The following is a 24,807-nucleotide window of genomic DNA, read 5'->3' on the forward strand; positions in this document are numbered from 1 at the left end:
CGCCTATGTGATGACAATACCAGGGGTGTGGGGGTGCTAAAGAATTTGGAAAGAGGTACTCAGGTCCTAAAGTTATTAAACTTGTTATTGAGCCCTGAAGGCTGCAGAGTTAAGTAAGGTAGACATGATAGATTGAGTGAATCCTTAGAAGAGTATAAAGGAAGTAGGAATGCTGCATGACTAAAGAAATTGAGGGTTTGGTGAAGAAAAAGAAGGAAGCATATGTCAGGTACAGACAGGATAAATCGAGTGAATCCTTAGAAGAGTATAAAGAAAGTAGGTGTATACTTAGGAATGAAATCAGGAGGGCAAAACGGGGGCATGAGATAGCTTTGGCAAATAGAATTAAGGAGAATCCAAAGAGTTTTTACAAATACATTAAAGACAAAAGGGTAACCAGGGAGAGAATAGGGCCCCTCAAAGATCAGCAAGGCGACCTTTGTGTGGAGCCACAAAAAATGGGGGAGATACTAAATGAATATTTTCCATCAGTATTTACTGTGGAAAAGGATATGGAAGATATAGACTATAGGAAAATAGATGGTGGCATCTTGCAAAATGTCCAGATTACAGACGAGGAAGTGCTGGATGCCTTGAAACGGTTAAAGGGGGATAAATCCCCAGGACCTGATCAGGTGTACCCGAGAACTCTGTGGGAAGGTAGAGAAGTGATTGCTGGGCCTCTTGCTGAGATATTTGTATCATCGATAGTCACACATGAGGTGCTGGAAGACTGGAGGTTGGCAAACGTGGTGCCACTGTTTAAGAAGGGCGGTAAAGACAAGCCAGGGAACTATGGACCGGTGAGCCTGACCTCAGTGGTGGGCAAGTTGTTGGAGGGAGTCCTGAGGCACAGGCTGTACATGTCCATGATTAGGGATAGTCAATATGGCTTTGTGCGTAGGAAACCATGTCTCACAAACTTGATTGAGTTTTTTGAAGTAACAAAGAAGATTGATGAGGGCAGAGCAGTAGATGTGATCTAGATGGACTTCCATAAGGCGTTCGACAAGGTTCCCCACAGGAGACTGATTAGCAAGGTTAGATCTCATGGAATACACAGAGAACTAGCCATTTGGATGTAGAACTGGCTCAAAGGTAGAAGACAGAGGGTGGGATATCTGGTCGGCATGGACGGGTTGGATCGAAGGGTCTGTTTCCATGCTGTACATCTATATGACTCTATGAGTCCCCAAGCAGAAAATGAGGTGCTGTTCTTCCAGCTTATGCTGAGCTTCACTGGAGTACTGCAGCAAACCTGGGACAGATATTGGCCAGAGAACAGCGTGGGAGTGCTGAAGTGGCACGCAACCGGTCACTCCATCTTTTTTATGGATATCGTACTGTCTGTAAGCATGTCCCCAAGCTTCCAATTGCCTGTCACTTCAACACACCACTGTGTTCCCTGGCCAATCACTGTCTCCGGCTTGCTGCAGTGCTCCAGTGAAGCTCAGCAGAAGTTGGAGAACAATGCCTCAATTTTCCGCTTGGGGACGCTGCAGCCTTCAGAACTCAATCTTGAGTTCAATAATTTTTGAGCATCTCCTTCCATGTCCTTTGCACCCCCACCCCCACACCCCAGGCCTTGTCTTCACTTGGGTTACTTTCACCACAGCCAATACATTTTCACCTATTTATGGTCCACATTATCCGCTCTTCTTCCTCCCTGACTTGCTTTCATCCATCCCTTTGTCTGTCTGTGGGCTGAATCTTCACCTGTTTGTTCACTCATCCCCATGTAACCCCACGGCCCCCCCCCCACCTCCCACCCCACCCCCACCAACACTAATGAGCATATATACCATCTTTTCCCAGCTACTACCTATTATGACAAAGGGTCATTGGCCCCAAAACATTAACTCTGCTTTCTCTCCCCCGGTGCTGCCAGATCTACTGAGTTTCTCCAGCAATTTCTGTTTTTGTTTCAGATCTTCAGCAGTTATTTGTTTTTTTTTAATTTTACATACCTCCATGTTTTATCTGTTCTTAAATGTTTTTTTTCAATATTACAAGTAAATAATCAAATATCTCACAATTGTCCTTGTGGCATGTTGTGAATTTTAGGAGCTTTGTCATGGCATGTTCAGGATCAATGTCAGCGTCTCAAAGGATCTCAACTTGAAGTTAAAGGCGGGTGAGAAAAAGCCAGGCTTTTGGGTGCCTAGAGTTTGGTAAGTTCTAAGAAAAAAACGGAATAAGTAAAGTGCATCCGGAATGGCAGGGATATAGCAATGCTTAACAGAAAAATGGTCAAAAGTAAATGCTATTCACACAGCAGGGAATTTGCTAATGCGGCTCTAATTGAAACTTCTATCATTGACTGGTACAGCATGGAAAGAGGCTCTTCAACCCATCATGTCCATACTAGCCATAAAACATTATTTAGTATAGTCCCATTTCTCAGCAATTGGTCTATGGTCTTGTATGCTATGATGCTTTAAGTGCTCTTTTTTTGTTAGATTAGATTCCCTACAGTGTGGGAACAGGCCCTTCAGCCCAACAAGCCCACATTGACTCTCCGAAGAGTAACCCCCCCTGACCCCTTGAAACTTCCTGTCGTTTATCTTAAATCTGTGCCCCTGGTTATTGATCCCTCAGCTAAGGGAAAATGTTTCTTCTTATCCACCCTATCTGTGCCCCTCATCATTGTGTACATGTCAATCAGATGATTAGCCCTCCCCACCCACCCCGACCCCAGATTTCTCTGCTGTAAGAAAAACAACCTCAGCTTCTCTAATGTCTCTTCATTGTTGAAAAGCTCCAGTGCAGGCAACATCCTGGTGAATCTCCTCTGCACCCTCTCTATTGCAATCACAAGCTTCATGACCAGTATTGCACTAGATACACTGCTTGTGGCTTAATTAGATCCATCAAAACCTCCTTGCAACTAGACCTCCTTAAAAGAAATCGCTAGTGTAACTTCATTCATTAAATCTTCCGTACAGTTGCAATGAACTTTCCACTTTTTGAAGGACCATTATGTAGCTGACCTCACATCAATCCCTTTTAAAGCATAGCATCATACAGCATCACTGGAGACCTTCCTATCCATCTACCGATACTAGCTATTCAAAAGACCAAAGCAATCAGTCCCCTTGCTCTTTACCAACAGCCCTGCAAAGTAATCTTCCTTTGAGTGTTTTTTGCTGTTGAAAGTTACGATAGAATTTGTTGCTATCACCCCATCAGGCAGCATACTCCAGATCACATCACCTCGATGTAGCAAAACATTCCTTTGCTCCCTCTGACTCTTTTTCAAAACCTTTTAAATCTGTATCCTCATTACCAACCTTCCTGTTAGTGGAAGAAGCTTCTTATTGACTCCATCAAAACCTTTAACCTTCTCTGCTCCAATCCATTAAGCATTTCAATAAGTCAATTGAAAAAAATGTCTCCAATACACTTTCTTCTGTTCTGTTTGGCTTCTGTGTGGAACACTGACTCTGGATGGAAGGATCAACATATGTTGCACTGAAGGGATCTGGAAGCACTCTCTTTTTGGCCATGGGAAATGTGCAATGACAGCCCAAATGCTCGCCCTAACATTATTCCTTTCTTTGTGAACTTCTGCCCACTCACACTCTGTTCCTATCCCTGCAGCACTGTATGATTAAACACAACAAATGGATATGGTGCCTCTCAGGAATGCTATCAGGCAAAATTTCACTTTGAGCCACATAAGGAGATAATAGGGCTGGGACTATAAACTTATTCAATGAAGGTAGTTTTCAATAATCTCTTAAAGGAGGAAAGAGAATGCACAGGTTTCGGGAGGGAATTCTGCAGCTTAGGGTCTAGACGACTGATGGAAAGACGCCAGTAGAGGAGAAACGGGAATAGGAGATGCTGAAGAGTTCACATTGGTTGAATGCAACGATCTGCGTAGGTTGTGTTCCAAATAGTGACAAGGTGCAGTGTAAACTTTTTCGGTAGATTATGCTATAAACAGTTATTATTATTAGTATGTGGGCTGTAAGGTACTGAGCAGTAAATTGTGACATGAAATAAAATCAAGATTAAGTGTTTTGTAAAAAGACTAACTGATACTTCAGAAACACATGGTCCAACTCATCATTTCAGATGTTGATGCTCCACATGAACCTCCTCCTTCTCTATATCATCTCACCCTACCATCCTATACATCTCTCCCTTTCTCCCTCATGGATTTAACTTTGCCTTCAACCATCCTGTTCATCTCAACTGCTTTGAAGTTTTTCTTTTTTACCACTCAAAAGTTTGATTTCTTCAGAAATCCTCAGGTGATTTATTAATGAGTGTATTATATTTAAACTTAGAACTTGCTCCCAAGTAGAAGCATCATCCATATCAATCCTGTAATCCATCATCCTACAGCCATCTCTTTGAAGTTCAGAAAAGATCCCTAACCTGTTCAGTTTTTGTCTTGATCATTATGATCCATTCAGACACCACCATTGTGAATGTTCTTCACTTTTCATTACCCCTACAATCTATATTCGATGAGAAGCCAAAGTGGACAGATGTTTGATCACAGCTTTGTTCAGATATAGTTGGAGAGGAAGTGGCAATCAACCAAAATTCCCAATGTTCATCACAACCTGGTATCCCCTGCTGGGTGTGTCCTTGCCTGAATGCTTAAGTGATGGGATCTGGCATGGATATGCTGCTCGTGTGATTGCACAACCTGCCAACTCTGTCTGAATGCTGATACAGGTGACAGCGTTCTAGAATAGCTGAAGTTTACTGTAGGTGGTAAACAGGAGGCAAGCCAGGAGTGCTTTGAAACTGTTGTTTTTGGAGGGATCCCAGATGAGGGTTTCAGCAGCCAGTGAGCTGAGGCAGTGGTGGAGTTAGCTAACATGAACACCTTTGTGACAGAATGTTGCTGAAAGATAAAAGCCTTGGACTATGGACCATCTCTCAACTGCACCAGGGGTAGGAAATGGCTTGTGTAGAATAGTCTTTCTTTGAAAATTTATAGATTGGAAAAAGTAAAAAAATAAACGCTGTCATTATAAGGACAAGGCTTACTCTTAACTGACGCTGTTAACTTAATTGGGTATTATAATCACATATTGCATTTCAAATGGTTATTTACATCAGCACTGGTTTATGATCTGTTCAACTAGTTAATTATTAAATAACCAAGCATTCTCCTTAATTCTGTATGAGATTGTTAGGGGATACCTTATCTTTATGGCCCCTAGTTAAAATCTCCCAAAAAAGTGGAAACATCTGTATATCTACCCTATAGATTTCCTTCATAATATTAAAGATGCCTATCAGAACATTCCCTCAGCCTTCTGTTCAGTAGAAAAAGGAGCCCTTGGCTGTTCAATCTTCCCAATTGTTATAATTCCTGGATCCTTAGGAATTCTTCTTTTGCACCTTCTCTAATGCCTCCACATTTTTTTGGCATAGGATCAGCGCAGTGAGTTAAATGCAGCAGTTGGTTAAACAAAAATAATCATTGTAATGAATCATCCAGTGAATTCTTTGGTTTCATGTTTATTCTTTGCTTTTGACTAGAATAAAAAGAGTTCAAATCTTTTTATTTAATTCACAGAGAGTGGGGAGAATGTGAAACAAGCTGCCAGATTAACTAGTTGTAGTGGACAGTTTGTTTTTAAGTTGTTCATGGGATATAGACATTGCTGTCTAGGCCAGCAGCACCGTGACTCAGCAGTTAACTTTGTTGCCTGACAGCACCAGGGACCCAGGTTTGATTCCACCCTCAGGTGACTGTCTGTGTGGAGATAACACATTCTCCCCGTGTCTGCACGGGTTTCCTGCCACAGTCCAAAGATGTGCAGGCTAGGTGGATTAGCCATATGAAATGTAGGGTTTTGAAATGGGGTGTGTCTGGGTAGTACCCTCTTCAGAGGGTTGGTGCGGACTTGATGGGCCAAATGGCCTGTTTCCACACCACTGCCTCCCATTATGGTCAATATTGTAAATACATTTAAGGGGAAGCTGATTAAACACATCAGGGAGAAACAAATCGAAGTTGATGTTAGGAAGGTACGATAAAGAAGGACAGGAAGCAGCTTATTTGGAGAACAAGCACTAACATGGCTCAGTTGGACGGCCTGTTTCTATGCCCCAAATATTAAATGAGTTAGTTTGCGTTTATTGTCTCCTGTTGTTCTTTTGCTTTAACCTGTATCCTTTGGCTCCCTACTTTCCTTATTCACTTTATCAAAACCTTTTTATAACTTCACATGCCTCATCCCACCTTGTCACTTTTTGCTATATGATGAATACTTCCATCTTTGCAAGTCACTTTCTGATGTGCACGACAACTGGCAAAGGATTATCCTTCCCAGATGAAGAATGATTTGCAGAATGTGTAGAAATATTAGGATTAGCTTGTGATCAACGAATTCCCTTGAGATCTACTCTGGAGAGGAGCAATCCTGGATTGTAGTTAGATAGCTCTCAGCAGATCATGATTAAAATTTGACCGGTGAGGTATAGTTTAAAATAACTTGGAGAAGCTGAAGGGTTAGAGTAAAACCATTGACATTCCTCCAGGTGCATTTAAACTGAACTCATGCACTGCTCAGCCTGAGGCCTTGATTATTGTCAATGTCAGAAGATGTGCAGGTTTTAGTGACTTTCAGATTAGACAAATGTTACAATACATCGCACTGGTTGTGGAAATATCTTGCTATGGAAAGATTCAAGATTGATTATGCTCTTGATTCTTTCTCTATGGCACTGATGCCTGATAGGTGCCGGGAGCAGGTTGCAACCGCTTACAGTCACATGTCACTTAATTTCAAGTTTCACTCAGTCATAGAGTCAGAAAACTATACAATAGGGAAACAGACCCTTTGGTCCAACTCGTCCATGCCAACCAGATATCCCAAATTAATCTAGTCCCATTTGCCAGCATTTGGCCCATATCCTTCTAAACCCTTCCTGTTCATATACCCATCCAGATGCCACTCCTCAGCCCATTGGCCTATCTGATCAAGGTCCCATTGTACTCTGAGGTAACCTTCTTCACTGTGCACCACATCATCAATTTTGGTTCCACCTGCAAACTTACTAACTATACTTCCTATGTTCACATTCGAATCATTTATATAAATGATAAAAAGCAATGGACCCAGCACTGATCCTTGTGGCACACCACTGGTCACAGGCCTCCATTCTGAAAATCAACCCCCACCACCACCCTCTGTCTCCTACCTCTAAGCCAGTTCTATATCCAAGTGGCTAGTTCTCCTTGTGTTCCATGTGATCTAACCTTGCTAACCAGTCTACCATGGGGAACCTTGTCGAATGCCTTAATGAAGTTCATATAGATCATGTCTACAGCTCTGCCCTCATCAATCCTCTTTGTTACTTCTTCACAAAACTCAATCAAGGTTGTGAGATTCAATTTCCCACGCACAAAGCCATGTTGACTATCCCTATTCAGTGCTGAAAATATGTTGCTGGAAAAGCGTAGCAGGTCAGGCAGCATCCAAGGAACAGGAAATTCGATGTTTCGGGCATAAGTCCTTCATCAGGAATGAGGAAAGTGTGTCCAGCAGGCTAAGATAAAAGGTAGGGAGGAGGGATGGGGGGGGGGGGGGGTGCGATGGAGATGTGATAGGTAGAAGGAGGTCAAGGTGAGGGTGATAGGCCGGAGTGGGGTGGGGGCGGAGAGGTCGGGAAGAAGATTGCAGGTTAGGAGGGCGGTGCTGAGTTCGAGGGATTCAACTGAGAGAAGGTGGGGGGACGGGAAATGAGGAAACTTAATCAGTCTGTGCCTTTCCAAATAAATTAAATCCTGTCTGTCAAGATTTCCTCCAACAACCTGCCCACCACTGACATCAGGCTCACCGGCCTATAGTTCCCTGGCTTTTCCTTATCACCTTTCTTAACTGTGCAGTTAATAAAGGTCAGCAAAATTCCTCCTTAACAAGCAACTTACATTGCTGAGCGAAAATCTCAGTTCGTAGCCTGTCAATTAAAAATTCCAGTGAGTTGCTCCCGATTCAGTCGCTTAAACACAAGATCAAGGTTGACATTCAGCACGGTGCTGAGGGAGCGCTGCACTATTAAAAGTGGCTTCTTCTGGCTGAGATGTTAATCCGAGTCCCAGTCTCCCCTCTCAGGTGGATGCAGATGTTTCTATGGTACTCTGTCAAAAAGAACAGGAAAGTTCTTACTGGTATCCTGGCCAACATTTATCCCTCAATCAGCCACACTGAGAAAAGTGATCTGGACTTTATCACATTGAAGAACTACTGAATTTTCATCGTCAATTTCAAATTCGTCCACATGTAGCTCTACACTCGATCTCCAAGATATCCATGTTTCTTCAATTCTAGCATCGTGAGCACCCCTAGTGCTAATCACTCAATCACTGACAACTCAGAAACCCCTCCCTAAATCTCTGTCTTTCTGTCAGTCTCTCTTCCTTAACGTTTATTCTTAAAAACCTATTTCATTGACTGAATCTTTGGGCATCTGTGTGTAGATCTCCTTTTAAAGTCCCTGTAAAGCACATTTAGAATGGTTTACAACAGCAAAAATGCTAAGGAAAGACAAGTTGCTGTTATATTCTTCTAATAATTTGAAATTCATGGTTAGCTTTAAAATATCCTCTTGGTACAGTATCGATACACTGCAAACAGTTGTTAACCATTGCTTGTTGGGTCCTGCCATAATCTTTGTTCACTCACTAACATTGCCACCATTCTCCCTGGACACTGTATGAGGCTGTAGTAGACCATTCACATTTGCTGTTTTACTTGACCATGACCGAAGCCTCCAACCCAACATCATCTCCATCCATCAGCCATTTCCTCTCCCCTCATCCTTCATCTCATAAAGTCATGGAATCTCACAGCACAGAAACAGACCTTTTGGTCCAACCAGTCCATGCTGAACATAATCCCAGCCTGCTTTAGCCCCATATTTCTCCAAACCATTCCTATTCATCTGCTTCGACTTCTGTAACTTTGTTACCTCCAGCCTCCTCGCTGGCCTGTAATTTTCCACTCTCCATTAACACAAGCTTATCTAAGATGCTGCTTTCTATGTCCCAGTTCACAGCAAGTGTTATTAACACATCATGCTTCTTCGCAGCAACTTCAGATATTTTATTCTATTAATGCCAGTTGTTGGACTTATTATTCAAAGACTCAGGATAATTCTTTGATAATTAAATTATGGATTTCTAATAATGATTTTTTTTGTTTGTTTTCCAGGGCCAACCCACGTAATTTCAATTTTGACAATGTTGGAAGTGCATTGCTGGCTTTATTTGAAGTGCTGTCATTAAAAGGCTGGGTGGAGGTTAGGGACGTCATCATTCACCGAGTGGGCCCAGTAAGAACCCCCTGCATCATATATTTCTAACATTTCAAAACTATTGTGTTAAGAAGGAAGGAAAATAGAGGGGGTTTTGAGGATAAGTGCAAGGAGGTCTTACCACAGTTGTACAGGGCTGTTGTGGAACTACACCTGAAGAAGGGTGGCATGGTGGCTCAGTGGTTAGCACTGCTGCCTCACAGCACCAGGGTCACAGGGTCGATTCCAGCCTGAGGCGACTGTCTGTGTGGAGTTTGCACATTCGCCCCATGTCTGCGTGGGTTTCCTCCCACAATCCAAAGATAATATAAAAATCAATTCAGATCAGTGTCCCCACCTAAAGAAGCTACATGCCTTAAAGATGGGATTGTGAAAGTTATCCTTTGATTAGAAGTTATGTAGAATGTGTCTCGTTTGTATTTAAGTGAATAGATGGTGATCTCATTGAAACATTGAAGATTCTGAAGGGTACCACAAAATGGAGGCTGCCAGGCATTTTCTCCCAGTTGGAGAGTCAGAGTTTCAGGTTAAGGGGTCAACCTGTAAGACTATAAAAGGGAGACATTTCTTCATACAGCGGAATGTGAATGTTTACAAATCCCTGCACCAGAAAGCCATTAATGCTAAGTTGTTGACTCTGTTCAAGCCTGAGATTGAGGGGTTTTTGATAACGAGGAATCACATGATCAGAGTATGGGGTGGGAAAATGAAATAGTAGTAAAAAGTCGGCCATGATAGTAACCCTGGGGGCCCACGCAATCTACTCCTGCTCCTACTTGCTATGTTTTTTAGGCTCATCAGCCCAGAATTTATGAATGGCAAAGGAACACTGTTCCCGACACATTGCATTAATGATTGTCACAACTCAGTGTGCTTTTGATTGGCAATTTATGAAATACAAAGTTCCTGTTCAACGTGGCATCTTCTACATGGGATATGTTGTATGTATAAGCAAGGCATGTAACACTGAACCTTTTAAATCAGATGCAGAAAGTAAGGTAAAGAAAGGGAAAGACAGATGACATTAGGCAAAAGAAATACGAGTCAGAAAAAAGAGCATTTAATTTGTTTTAATACTCCTAAAATAATTATATTCAGAACATTTGAGATGCCATTCTCATTAAATTAAATTTTCAGGGCCAGAGAAGTTGTTTTTGCAGTAATTAAGATTTGCTACCCCATTAAAATTGGGCGGCACGGTGGCACAGTGGTTAGCACTGGTGCCTCACAGCGCCAGAGACCCGGGTTCAATTTCCACCTCAGGCAACTGACTGTGTGGAGTTTGCACATTCTCCCCGTGTCTGCATGGGTTTCCTCCAGGTGCTCCGGTTTCCTTCCACAGTCCAAAAAAATGTGCAGGTTGGGTGAATTGGCCATGCTAAATTGCCTATAGTGTTAGGTGAAGGGGTAAATGTAGGGTCTGGGTGGGTTGCTCTTCGGAGGGTCGGTGTGAACTTGTTGGGCCGAAGGGCCTATTTTCACACTGTAAGTAATCTAATCTAAAATTCATTCATGCTTAATTGTGGCAGCCCCAACTTTCTCTGGCACAGTTACTCGGTAAACTGCTGAAAGATCCACATTCATAATCCACCAACCAAACAGATAACACTGATCGAGCAAAACTGATCGAGCCAGGCAACCTGGACAGCAACTTCCTGATTTCTATATTTAACAACATATCTGCAGGTTCTGGAATTTGTGTTTGATTTACTTCTTAATAGTGAATGCTAATAGCCTCACAGTTATTGTGAACACAAAATCCATGTCTCTGTATCTAACTCTGAACTGCCTCCCACCAGATTCATGGCATCTACATCCATGTCTTTGTGTTCCTCGGCTGCATGATTGGACTGACGCTCTTCGTTGGAGTCGTCATTGCTAATTTCAATGAAAACAAGGTATCTACAATCACTGCTATTGGGGAACTCGGTCCCTGTGCACATCCTCTACAGTTTCCAAACTAAATAAAATTGCGAGACAAAGAATTGATTTCATTCCGTTTCATTAAACCTGTGGCACAATTGGTTCTTTTAGCTCCTATACCTCTCCAGAATCAAATGTCAAAGTTATTGCTATCATTCTGAGGCAGCATATTATAATGAAAAAAGACCCATCACTTTAGAGAGTCTATCACACCCTTGGGTCACTTCAGAGGATCTTTATATTCAATTTGCTTTGCTCTGTAATCAAAATTTATTGTGTATATCGATCAGAAAATCGTTTGTGTACAGTAATCCAATTAATCTTAATTGAGGTGAAAAATGTATTTCACTGTGCAATGATCTGTGAATTGATGTTCTGGTCTGATTTTTTTTTAGGGCACTGCCTTACTGACTGTAGACCAGAGGAGGTGGGAGGATTTGAAAAGCCGGTTAAAGATTGCCCAACCACTGCATCTTGCAGCTCGTCCTGGTAGGTTCTTTTCAGTCTGCTTGAGAAAACATTTCAGATCACAACATCTTCGCATTTTGTAAAAAATCTACATGGGAGAATTTTTAATATCACAACTTAACCAAAGAATAGTTCCTTTTCTTCAACTCAGTTGTCTGTTTCATTCCACAATTTTCATAAGTAGCCATACAAGCACCTGTCTTAATCTCCTTTCTTTTCTTCCTTCTCTATAATGTACCTTGGGATGCTTTCGACTCTTACATAGAACATAGAGCAGTACAGTACAGGAATGGGCCCTTCAGCCCATGATGTTATGACGAACATGACTCAAAATTAAACTAATCCCTTCTACCTGCTCTTGGTCCATATCCCTCAATTCCTTGCATATTCATGAGCTTATCTAAAAGTCCCTTAAATGCCACTGTCATATCTGCCTCCACCATTACCCCTAGCAACGCGTTCCAGACTCCTGCCACTTTCTGTGTAAAACATTTGTCCCTCAAATCTCCTTTGAACACCCCCCTCTCACTTTAAATGCATGCCCCCGGTATTAGACAAAATGTTCTTGTTTCCTTTATCCATGGTTAATGCACCTAAAGAAGCACTATGCCTCTGGCAAGTTGTTAGGAATATAGCACTGTACAGCAACAACTTACATTTATATAACACCTTCATGGCAAAATAACTCAAGATGTTTCACTGAAAAAAGCAACATTTGACACATGGCCATGTAAGGAGATATTAGCTCAAGAGACATATAACTTCACTAAGATCCAAATAATCAAAAATCCAGAAGCTGGGGTAATATATTGTAATTTTAATGCATTGCTCTCTGTGCTGCCTTTCTTGTTGAGGAGGTGTTTACAAAGTTGGTACAATAATATCTGCCTGCAATCACTCAGTGTAATACATAACCTTTTCTTAGATATTCCTGTCATTTATCTGCCATATTTATGCATCATGCATGAAAAGGAATTATGTTTGAACTCTGTACTTCAGTGGATTAATTCCCTTAGGGTTAGCTGTGAAAATGCTATTGCACCTACTTTCCAAGTGAACACTTCAAATATTAGCACTACCAAAATTTGTTTCTTAGCCTTAATTGTTTAATTTTAATTCCTACGTTTTATGTAGGCATTACTGCAAGGCAGCATTAAATTCCCATCCCTGATCGCCCTTTAAAAAAGTGTTTTTGAAATGCCTGCTTGAACCGAAACACCCACTGTGCTGTTTGGGAAAAAATTCCTAATTTAGTGAGTTACTTAATAATTGCCTCAATGATATTCAGAATCCGCCCATTGCATTATGAAATGGAACTTTGGCGGTAATTAAATAAATGAAGGGTAGGATAGCAGCATAGTGGTAATGTCATTAGACCAATCATCCAGAGGCCTCTAATTCTCGCAGGGCACAGGATCAAATCCCGCCATGGTAGCTGGTAGAATTTAAATGTATTTCATAATTCTGGAATTGAAGAGTAATTTCAATTATCAGAAAAACCCACTGATTCCTCTATGCCCTTTTAGAGAAGGAAATAAGCCATTCTTTGCTGGGCTGGCCCACAGGTAACTCCGGACTCACAATCATGCTCATTCTGAATTGCCCTCTGAAGTGGTTTGTGAAGTAGACAGGTAGGAGGCTGGAAAAACACAGCAAGCTAGGCAGCATCAGGAGGTGGAGAAGTCAACATTTCAGATGTAACCCCTCTTCAGGGCTGGGAGCTGAAGAAGGGTTACACCCGCAGACCTGAAGAAGGGTTCCACCCAAAACGTCAACTTCTCCACCTCCTGATGCTGCCTGGCTCGCTGTGTTCTTCCAGCCCCCGACTGTCTACTTTGGATTCCAGCACCTGCAGTTTTTCTCTCTCTGAAGTGGTTTAGCACTCATTCATATCAAGGGCAATTAACGGTGGGCAGCAAATACTGGCCTTACTAGCAATGAAAGAACACACTTTAAAAAATAAATTATTTGAAATATGATGAAATTTTAAGGAGGTGATGACTTGAATACAAGCCAACCAATAGTTTGTAGCAGGAAGGTTTTAAATTCTATCATGTTTTTACGAGAAGCCTGGAAATCTAAACAGGATTTGCTTGATTCTATCTGTCGCAGAAATAGAATTGAGACATATCTGCCAATGAAACAATTTTGGAACTTAAGATTATGTCATGTATGCAGATTAATTCATTCACTCTCACCTCTTGCCATTCTTCTTGTACTAACTGCTAAATCTTACATTGTTCAGAATCTGCTACATTTTCAACAATACTCTACCATTTTAAAAAAGAGAGAAGTTCTGCTTGAATGTGAAATAAGGGGCATTTCCAAAATTAAAAATTTATGGTTAATAACTTAGCTGTCCAAATTATAAAATCAATAGAAAAGTATTGGAGAGGTGGAAAGAAATATTTACAAGCATGAAGGCAGAAATGTGGTGCATTTTTGTCAAGAAAGGACAAACATAACTTTTCTTTTGGAAATAGATGGGGAGGGGGTTGGAGTTGGGATATTTGCTTATTGTCTTTAAAATCACAGACATTTGTGATCAAGTAGATGCAGAGAGAATGGCAGAGTAGATGGGAGTTACACGCAAGCATCCTAGCAAGCTGTGAAGGATTTGCCACGGAAACACTTTTTTCCATTGGGAATTCTCATGTGTCTGGAACCTTATGGAAGTACATATTTAAAGTGGAGACTTTGGAGGCTTCAACTGAATTTAAGTAAATAGTTACTCAAGGCAAGTTTGATGATTAAATACCTGGTCTAACACCTAAATAATTATTCAACTGATCCCCCAAGTCAAATCACACACACCCTGGATCAATACCACCTCCAGACCCCTTACACATTCCACCCCTTCCCCACATCACAACCTCCAGGACCTCACACTCCTTCTCAATGCACTACCACCCCCACAGAACCTGAAATGTCTGTTATCCACGACTGGACTTAACACACACACACACACACACACACACATATCAACACATTGACACACACACCAACACATCTACAATACACTGACACACACATCAACACACCTACACACACACACAGAGCACACACACATCAACACACCGACACACACTGATACACACACGTCAATACACTTACACACATGCAGACACATACACACACTGAAACACACACAGACATACTAACGCACTGACACAAACACACCAGAGCACACCTACCCACACTGACACTCTCACACAGATGCTTACACACACAACACACCTACACACATGCACATACCAACACACCTACACACACACATGCACATACCAACATACTGACACACACACACACCTGCGCACATGCACACACACAGGCACACCTACACATACACACACCTACACACACACCAACACAGACACACCTGCACACCTAGTGGTGACCAGGTAATGTTCTGGGGACCTGGGTTCAAATCCATAGCCAATGGTGAAATTCGAATTCAATAAATATGTGGAATTATGAGTCTAAATGATGATCACAAATCTATTAACAATTGTCAGAAAAACCCAGCTGCTTCACAAATGCCTCTTCGGGAAGGAAATCACTATCCTTACCTGGTCCGAACACGAGACCGCAGACCCACAGAAATGTGATCACTTCTTAGCTTCCCTTTGGGCAAATAGGGATGGGCACTAAATGCTAGCCTAACCAACAAGGCCCACATCTGGTGAATGAACAAACAAAAAAAAAACACGACCACTAACATAACTTCATCCTCCCCATTAACAAAAGAACATAAGAACTAGGAGCAGGTGTAGGCAGTCTGACCCATCGAGCCTGCTTCGCCATTCAATAAGATCATGGCTGATCTTTTTGTGGACTCAGCTCCACTTTTCTGCCATCTCACCATAACCCTTAATTCCTTTAGTGTTCAAAAATCTATCTATCTTTGCCTTAAAAATATTCAACACGGTAACCTCAACTGCTTCACTGGGCAGGGAACTCCACAGATTCACAACCCTTTGGATGTAGAAGTTCTTCCTCAACTCTGTTCTAAATCTGCTCCCCCTTATTTTGAAGCCATGCTGCCTAGTTCCAGTTTCACCCATCAATGGAAACAACCTCCCTGATTCTACCTTATCTATACCCTTCATAATTTTATGTTTCTATAAGATACTCCCTCATTCTTCTAAATTCCAACGAATATAGTCCCAGTCTATGCAATCTCTCCTCATAAGCTAATCCTTTCAATTTCCAAAATCAACCCAGTGAACCTTCTGTGCACCCCTTCCAGTGCAAGAACATCCTTTCTCAAGTAAGGAGACCAAAATTGTACACACTCCTCCAGGTGTGACTATACCAGCACCCCACACAACTGCAGCATACCTTCCTTGTTTATAAACTCTATCCCTCTAGCAATGAAGGACAGTATTCTAATTGTCTTCTTAATTACCTGCTGCATCTGCAAACCAACTTTTTTGTGATTCATGCACAGGGACATGCAGATCCCTCTGCACAGCAGCATGCTGCAATTTTTCACCATTTACGTAATAGTCCATTTTATTGATATTCCTACAAAAATGGATGTCTTCACGTTTACCAACATTGTATTCCATTTACCAGACACTTGCCCAATCACTTAACCTATCTATATCCCTCTGCAGACTTTCAGTTTCCTCTGCACACTTTGCTCCACCACTAATTTTAGTGATGTCTGTGAACTTTGCCAAACTATCCTTGGCCCCCCAACTCCAAATCATCTGTCATAATCCATCTTTTCCAAAATCCAAATAATAGCACATTTTCTTTATAGCTTTTTTCGTGGGCTTTAAAGTTTTTCCAATCCCCTGATTTCCCACAAATCTTGAACACTTTATGAATTTGCTTTTAATTTTATATCTTCCTTTATTACCTTAGATATCCATGGCTGATTATCCCTTTTCCTACAGTCTTTCTTCTTCACTGGTATATACTTTTGATGAGCAGTGTGAAAAATCACTTTGAAAGTCCTCCACTGTTCCTCAGTTTTCCCCCATGTAGTCTTTGCTCCCAGTCAACCCTAAGCCAACTCCTCCCTCATCCCATTGTAGTCGCATGAGTGGATTTTACCTTCTCACCCTCCATCTGTATTTTAAATTCAACCAAATTGTGATTGCTCCTTCCAAAATGATCCCTAACTATGAGATCATCAGTTATTCCTGTCTCATCACACAGGACCAGATTTAGGTTAGCTTGCTTCCTCGTAGGTGCCATTGCATACTGTTCGAAGAAACAACCGCGGTTACATTGTATGGAGTCCTCCTCAAGGCTGACTTGGTTTGACCAATCAATATGTACATTAAAATATCCCATGATAATTGCCATATTATTTCTACTTGCGTCAGTTATTTCTTTGTTTGTTGCTCATCCCACCACGATGTTGTTATTTGGTGGCCTATAGACTGCGTCTATCAGTGACCTTCTCCTCCTACTGTTTCTAATTTCCACTCCCATTGATTCAACATTTTTCTCCATAGAACCTATATCATCTCTCAGCACTCCCCTGATGTCATCTTTAAATATCAGAGCTACACCACCTCTCTGCCTATCCTTCCAAATAGTTTGATACCCCTAAATATTTAACTCCCACTCATGACAACCTTAGAAATTGCACTCCACTCCACCCTTCAACCAAACCCCATCCAACTCCAGACCAGAACGTGATGTCATCCCCCCACACCACCCCACAGGACCTGAAACAACCCCCTGAACCCAGGCACCACTAGCCTGGGCCTGACCCAATATCTCCCATCCACCCCTGACTTTTCTGAAAAATTACCATCACTTACCTACCACCCTATCCTTCTGGCATCTCCCCATTACCACCCAATCCCCTACCCACTTCGCACTTTACCTACCTGGCACTGTACACCTAGCCACCTAGCACCCTACCTATCTGGCACTCTACCTTCTTCACATTCTAATCTCAAAATGACTTTACCCTTTCACAGGAGCTGTTAAAGTGACTATCGGTGATGTTCGACTGCTAAATTGCTGAATACATCACTGATAGCTGTGAAGAAAGCAGTGTTATGTGGCTTCCTCTGACTGTTCTGTACTAACAGTGACCTGTTAGATTGGAAGAGCAGTTCAGAATTTCTCAAAAGGCCCTGATCAGAACCTCCTGTCATAAATGCAGTGTTCTTTTGTTTCATAATAAAGGACAGAGTGGGAATCCACTCGTCAGAAAACCTAGCCTCATATTTCCACTTGTGAGGCAAAGAAAAACTAGATGCCATCAGCATAACATAGTCACTAAGAAATCCAGTAGCGAATTGAGGAGAATGTTTCTGACCCAGAGAGTGTCACAGAGTCATAGCGCTGTACAGCATGGAAACAGACCCTTCAGTCCAATTCCTCCACACCAGTCGGGAATCCTAAATTAATTTAGTCCCATTTGCCAGGATTTGGCCCATATCCCTCAAAACCTTTCCTATTCATATACCCATCCAGATGCCTTTTAAATGTTGCAGTTGCACCAGCCTCCACCATTTCCTCTGGCAGCTCGTTCCATACATGTACCACCCTCTGCGTGAAAAGTTGCCCCTGAGGTCCCTACTTAAATCTTTCCCCTCTCACCTTAAGCCTAAGCCCTCTCGTTTTGGGACTCTCCTATCCCAGGGACAATGCTTTTTCTATTTATCCTACCCATGCCTCTCATGATTTTATAAACCTCTATAACATCATCCTGCAGCCTCCAATGCTCCAGGAAAAATAGCCCCAGTTTATGCAGCCAGTCTCCATAGCTCAAACCCTCCAACCCCGTCAACATCCGTGTGTGTCTTCTCTAAACCCTTTCAAGTTTCACTACAGTATTGAGTACAGGAGTTGGGAGGTCATGTTGCGGCTGTACAGGACATTGGCTAGGCCACTGTTGGAATATTGCATGCAATTCTGGTCTCCTTCCTATTGGAAAGATGTTGTGAAACTTGAAAGGGTTCAGAAAAGATTTACAAGGATGTTGCCAGGGTTGGAAGATTTGAGCTATAGGAAGAGGCTGAACAGGCTGGGGCTGTTTTCCCTGGAGCGTCGGAGGCTGAGGGGTGACGTTATAGAGGTTTGCAAAATTATGAGGGGCATGGATAGGGTAAATAGACAAAGTATTTTCCCTGGAGTCGGGGAGTCCAGAACTAGAGGGCATAGGTTTAGGGTGAGAAGGGAAGATATAAAAGAGACCGAAGGGGCAATGTTTTCACACAGAGGGTGGTACATGTATGGAATGAGCTGCTAGAGGAAGTGGTGGAGGCTGGTACAATTGCAACATTTAAGAGGCATTTGGATAGGTATATGAATAGGAAGGGTTTGGAGGGATATGGGCTGGGTGCTGGCAGGTGGGACTAGATTGGGTTGGGATAGCTGGTCGGCATGGACGGGTTGGACCGAAGGGTCTGTTTCCATGCTGTACATCTCTATGACTCCATAACATCTTTTCTACAGCAGGGAGACCAGAATTGAATGTAGTTTTCCACAGGGGTGAGAATGCATTTGAGATGAATAGTATGGATTTGTTTAAGGAGAAGCTGCATTTTAAAAAAAATGAGGGAGAAAGGAACAAAAGGATGATGTTGAGGTGATGAGATGAAGATGGACAGGAAGAAGTCTGACCTGGCCTCTGCTTCCTGCCACTAAACCAGTTTTGGAAAATATTTACTAGATTACCCTGGACTGCATGGGTGCTTAGCTTCTTAACTAGTTTGCCGTGCGAGATCTTGTCAAAAGCCTTTTTATAACTTTCTTTTTATTGCACTTTGCTTTTCAGACAATGGTGGCTTCCGAGCTAAAATGTATGATATAACCCAACACCCATTCTTCAAGAGAAGTATCGCAGTCCTTGTCCTTGCCCAGTCTGTGCTGCTTTCATTGAAGGTATATCACATGATGGACAAGAATTAATCGTGTTTGCGTTAAGTTCCATTTATTATTCCTTTTGGAAATTGACATGGTTTGTGAAGCAATGATCCTGTGAGGTCTGAGTCGAGAGTATGGTGCTGGAAAAGCACAGCCGGTCAGACAGAATCTGAGGACCAGGAGAATCAACTTTTCGGACATAAGCCCTTCATCCTGTGACCTGTGTCATTCCATTCATATATCTGCATGTGTTTGAGCTACTGGAGTGCATGGTCTGAACTCACCAAGTACAGGTCATTCTGCTATAATATGCATTTCATTAATGTGATTTCGCTGTAACGCAATTGACAAATTGGGGACACTGTTTCTAAAACGCGAACTTTTAAAACATGTGTTGGCTGTCATGCAATTACATCAACAACGCTTCAAGTGCTGTTTCTAAAGCAATTATTCTGTAGTGCATGGTCACACAAGAACGCAACCATCGTATGATAGAGCTACCTGAACACAGAGCAAGGTGGTATTACGTCTAGATGTGTTCTTCATAGCCAGGGCAGCTTGTGTTTAATATCGGTCATGGCTCGGTGACCTATGCATCAAAAGGTTGTGGGTTCAGGAGGCCTGAGCACAAATGTTAGGCTGCCGTGTGCAGCACTGAAAGAGTGCTTCACTGTTGAAGGGTTAACATATGTATTCCTCAGGCAGAGGTGGGTACTGCAGATGCTGGAGATTAGAGTCATGCTGGAAAAGCTCACCAGGTCAGGCAGCATCCGAGGAACAGGAAAAATCAACGTTTCGGGCAAAAGCCCTTAATCAGGAATGCCCTAAGGCCATCTGCCCGAAACATCGATTTTCCTGCACCTTGGATGCTGCCTGACCTGCTGTCCTTTTCCAGCACCACTCTAATCTTGAATGTATTTATTCTTCAACCAATATCAGACTTAGTGGAATTTCAATTGGAAATTCCAAATTGGAATTACAATGCTTACTCCTTTAACCTTGCTGGGTCAAACTCTTGTCCACCCACAGGGAGGGAGTTCCAAGTTGAAGAAGGTGGCTGTCCACTATTTTCCCAATGGACAATTAGGGACGGTAGTAAAGCCTGCCCTTGCCTGTGGCACCCATTTCCTTTGGCTGACAATAAGAAATGTACAAAGCTACAGATTTTCCAATCATTGCTATTGGTGGGAGTTGGTTGTACTCCGGTCAGCTTTTGTCTTTCCTGCATTACGGCGGTGACGGTATTTCAAAAGTGTGTACTTTCTTGGCTGTAGTGAGCTTTGAAACATTCTTGCATTTGTGACAGATGCTGGTCTTTTCTCCTTACAATGTAGACACAATGGGATGGATTTTACACTGCCATGTTGGTGGGTTTGCAGATGGGGTTCATGTTCCCAGCACCTCCTGACACACCCCAATCGGTCAGAAATTTTACTGAGGCCAGGGGAAACGCAGACAGCCCAACCATCTTTGGTCCAATACATTGCCATCTAAGGAGCTGATCCTGCCACTACCACAATGGGATGGGGAAGCTAGCGTCATGTAGAAAGCTGTGCAGGCCAGAGAGGGCAGATGCACTCCTGTTGGGGCCACCTGCAGCAATCTGAGGTACCCAACACATTTCACCAAGATCACCCCTCTCCTTTAACCCTCTCCAACCTGTCAGCTCCCCCTCCCCCCCCCAGCCTCCCCAACCAAGACCTCTGACCCCAGCCTTACTGGGCTTCTTGATCTAGTAGCTCCACATGTCATCCCATTTGTGGGCAGCACTCTGGGTCAGCACTGTTGGGTCTACCAAGGTACCTTTTTTCCGATTGGCCAGCAGCTGTCTAAGGAGGAACTTCCTCCTCAAACAGGAAAACAAGTGGGGACTGTAGGTGGGCTCCTCTCCACCCATTGACGTTTAAGCCAGTGAGGTAGCACCATGGCACCCAGTAAAATTCAACCAAATGGACAAATAATTTTCTTGAAAATTATGTACTACCTTTATACAATATGAAATATCACATACCTAAGAATTTGCTTCGTTTCTTTCTTACAGTGGGACGTTGACAATCCTGTTACAGTTCCTCTGGCGACAATGTCTGTCATTTTCACCTTTATTTTTGTCCTTGAGGTAACATTATTTTTGGTACTTCTTTTACATCTTGTCTGCTAGATGCTTAGTTAAGGTAACAGCGATGTTCATTACCTCAATGTTTCCTCAATTGTCTGCCACTGTTGGAGCTTGCTTTTACCTATGCACAAGGTCACTTTTTACTGACAGATTATTTTAACCTCGACAATAACTACAGTGGAGGAGCACTTGTAAAAATTAATGTTATGGCCCTATTTATTTTAGATGAAACACTCTCAGATGTGCAGATGGATTTTCTTAATTCATTTGTAAAAAGATAAAACTTATTATTTCTACTGATGGTTTTCAATACTGCACATATCTGTGTGTACTGGGAATAGCGCAATGTCATGATGAGGACAGACTATAACTGCAATATGAAATTACTTTTTATGAAGTGAAGTCATCAAGGACTAAGGACAATAACTTTCCTCTTGATGTGAACCCCTCCCCCAGTTCTACTTTTACTTTTCAAATTACTTTTTTTCTGAACATTATTCCCCGGTGTACAGCTTGAATAAAGAGTGCACCCTGGAATAATGCAGGAATGAAACTGAAATCTATTTCCTTTTCTTCTCCTTCTGTCTTTCCTGAGAAGAGAGACTTGTGTAGAGGGAGTCATTTGCAAAGGCACCTCCAGGATTTTGCCTATGCTTCCATTCCTTACATATGACATAGAAGGTGCAGTTCCTCTTCCAGTACTATATTCCCAGAAGCCTCGTGGTGAAGTATAGAATTGGTGCCTATATTTACACAGATCTTTGTAGGGACTTACTGACAGAGATACACATTACAAACATGCACTTCACAATGCTACCCCGGGTCGAGAATTCCAAAGAATCACAAGCCTTTGAATAACAAAATTTCTGCTCATCTCAGTCTGAAATGACTGGCTCATTATCCAAAAATTGTGAATTACATTTCTAGATTCTCAAGCCCAAAGAAACAACCACTCAGCATCTAAACTGTCAAAACCCCTAAGAATTTTATATGCGACCATAACATCACCTCTCATTCTTCTACACTCTGTAAACAGTGACTACAAGAGCAGGTCAGAGGCTTAGAATCCTGCAATGAATGACTCACCTCCTGACTTCCCAAAGTCTATCCACCATCCACAAGGCACAGTCAGGAATATGATGGAATACTCCCCACTTGTCTGGATGGGTGCAGCTCCAACAATGCTCAGGATGTTTTACACTATTCAAGACACAGCAGCCCGCTTGATTGACAACACATTCACAAATATCTATTCCCTCTACCACCAACACTCAGTAGCAGCAATGAATACAAGATGCACTGCAGAAATTCACCAAAGTTTCTTAGGCAGAGCTATCAAAACCCACGAGCACTTCCATCTGGAAGGATAAGGGCAGCAATTACATTGGAATACCACCACCTGCCAGTTCCCCTCCAAGCCATTCACCATCTTGACTTGGAAATATATTGCTGTTCCTTCACCGTCGCTGGGTCAGAATCCTGGAATTTGCTCTCTAATGGCATTGTGGATCAACCCAAGGTAGCTCAACAGCACCTTCTCAAGGGCAACTAGGAATGGGCAATAAATGCTGGCGAACCAGCCATGCCCACACCCCATCAGCAAATAAAAAGACCTGTGAAGATGTCTTCTCTAAAAATATAAACTAATACAATACATCACAGGAACAGACCCTTTGACCCACCATGCCTGCACTAATTCCTAATCCTTATTTAGGCCCACTACTTAGTGCTCACACGGTTTCTATCCTATTGTTTGTCTCCAGTCCATGTGTCTATCAAGATACACCTTAAACCATTGCCAATGGACCTGCTTCCACCATTTCCAGTAGCAGTGTGTTCCAGGCACCCACCACCTCAATGTGAAACATTCTCCCCTAAGTTTTCTCCTCTCACCTTGAATCTGTGCCCTCTTGTATTTGACCTTTCCACCCTTGGAAAAAGCCTCTGACTATCCACCCTATCTATGCCTCTCGTCATTTTGTAGACCTCTATCAGAGCACCTCTCAGCCTCCATCTTTCCGGTGAAAACAATCTAGGTTTATCTAACCTCTCCTCATAAGTAAACCCTCCAGACCAGGAGGCAACATCCTGGATTGCCTCAGTCTACATGCTTGTGGTTTCCATTTCCAAAAGCTGAACCGGGCCAACCATATACACAATGTGCTTACATTACCAGAACAAAGACTGAGAGTTCTGCAGTGACTAACCACGTTCTGGTACACAAGAATTGGAGAAGGTCATTCATCCACTTCAGGCTGTTTTGCCAGTGAGATCATAGCTGATCTGTATCTTGACTTCATCTACCCACATTAGTTCTCTAATTGTTAATCTGCAAAAAAAACTATTAATCTTAGTTGTTCAATTTTCAATTGACCCTCAACCTTAGCATCTTTTTGAGAATGAGAGTACCAAATTTCTCATTCTCCTTTATTTAAAAAAAATACTTCCTGACATGACCAGTGAATAGCCAGGCTCTTATTTTAAGGTTATGCCCATTTGTTTTAGAATCCCACCCATAGACAGAAGAGTTTATCTCCATCTACCTTGTCTAATCATTTATTGGTCCTAAACACTTTACTCAGATCACCCTTAAACCTTCTCTGCTTGAAGGAGAACAATTAGTTGAATTTGTACTTATAATTTAATAATTTGCAATCAGAGTAACATTTTGCATAACTGGACATTGTTTAAAAGTTGAGAGTGCAAAATCTTTTACCAGTCTGATGAAAATCTAAATGGCTAACTACTCACGAATAGACCCTACACAATTTGTTATTTGGTATTAGAGTGGTTAACCTCCATATCAATACCTGATGTTGATTAGTTTTCTTTATTTGTTAGAGGCATTTCTAGATTTGGAAAACTTTCAGTTTCAATTTCATGTTTAGTAGAAATAAAGGTCAGATCGTTAATGAGATCTAAATTTTCTAACATTTTATTTTTCATTTTATCCTTTGCTGATTTAGAAAGAAGGTGTTGGCAAATTCACAATACAAAAAATATTCATTCATTTTGGATAATATGTTAGAATTTGGAAGTTTTAAGGATGATAAATTTGACACTGAAGCATCTCTGTTGGGAGGTTGCTTGTAATTGAATCCTACAGAAAGTATGTTCAGCATCTTCATTAAAACTGTTTACAAAGGAAAATAGCCCAAAACATGACA

General features: G+C 42.0%; 1 protein-coding gene across 3 annotated transcripts in view; it reads left to right on the top strand.

Moving 5' to 3' along the window:
* nalcn (sodium leak channel, non-selective) overlaps window positions 1–24,807 on the top strand; it is a 296,823-nt gene that overhangs the window by 238,889 nt on the left and 33,127 nt on the right. For all 3 annotated transcript variants that reach the window (XM_060826499.1, XM_060826500.1, XM_060826501.1), the window contains 6 exons: window positions 2,065–2,171; window positions 9,189–9,309; window positions 11,091–11,189; window positions 11,610–11,703; window positions 19,436–19,542; window positions 21,566–21,640. In XM_060826499.1, coding sequence (XP_060682482.1) covers window positions 2,065–2,171; window positions 9,189–9,309; window positions 11,091–11,189; window positions 11,610–11,703; window positions 19,436–19,542; window positions 21,566–21,640 — 603 coding nt within the window. The remainder of the gene's footprint in view (window positions 1–2,064; window positions 2,172–9,188; window positions 9,310–11,090; window positions 11,190–11,609; window positions 11,704–19,435; window positions 19,543–21,565; window positions 21,641–24,807) is intronic.

The sequence above is a fragment of the Hemiscyllium ocellatum genome, chromosome 6, assembly GCF_020745735.1.
Source record: "Hemiscyllium ocellatum isolate sHemOce1 chromosome 6, sHemOce1.pat.X.cur, whole genome shotgun sequence".
Classification (NCBI taxonomy): Eukaryota; Metazoa; Chordata; class Chondrichthyes; order Orectolobiformes; family Hemiscylliidae; genus Hemiscyllium; species Hemiscyllium ocellatum.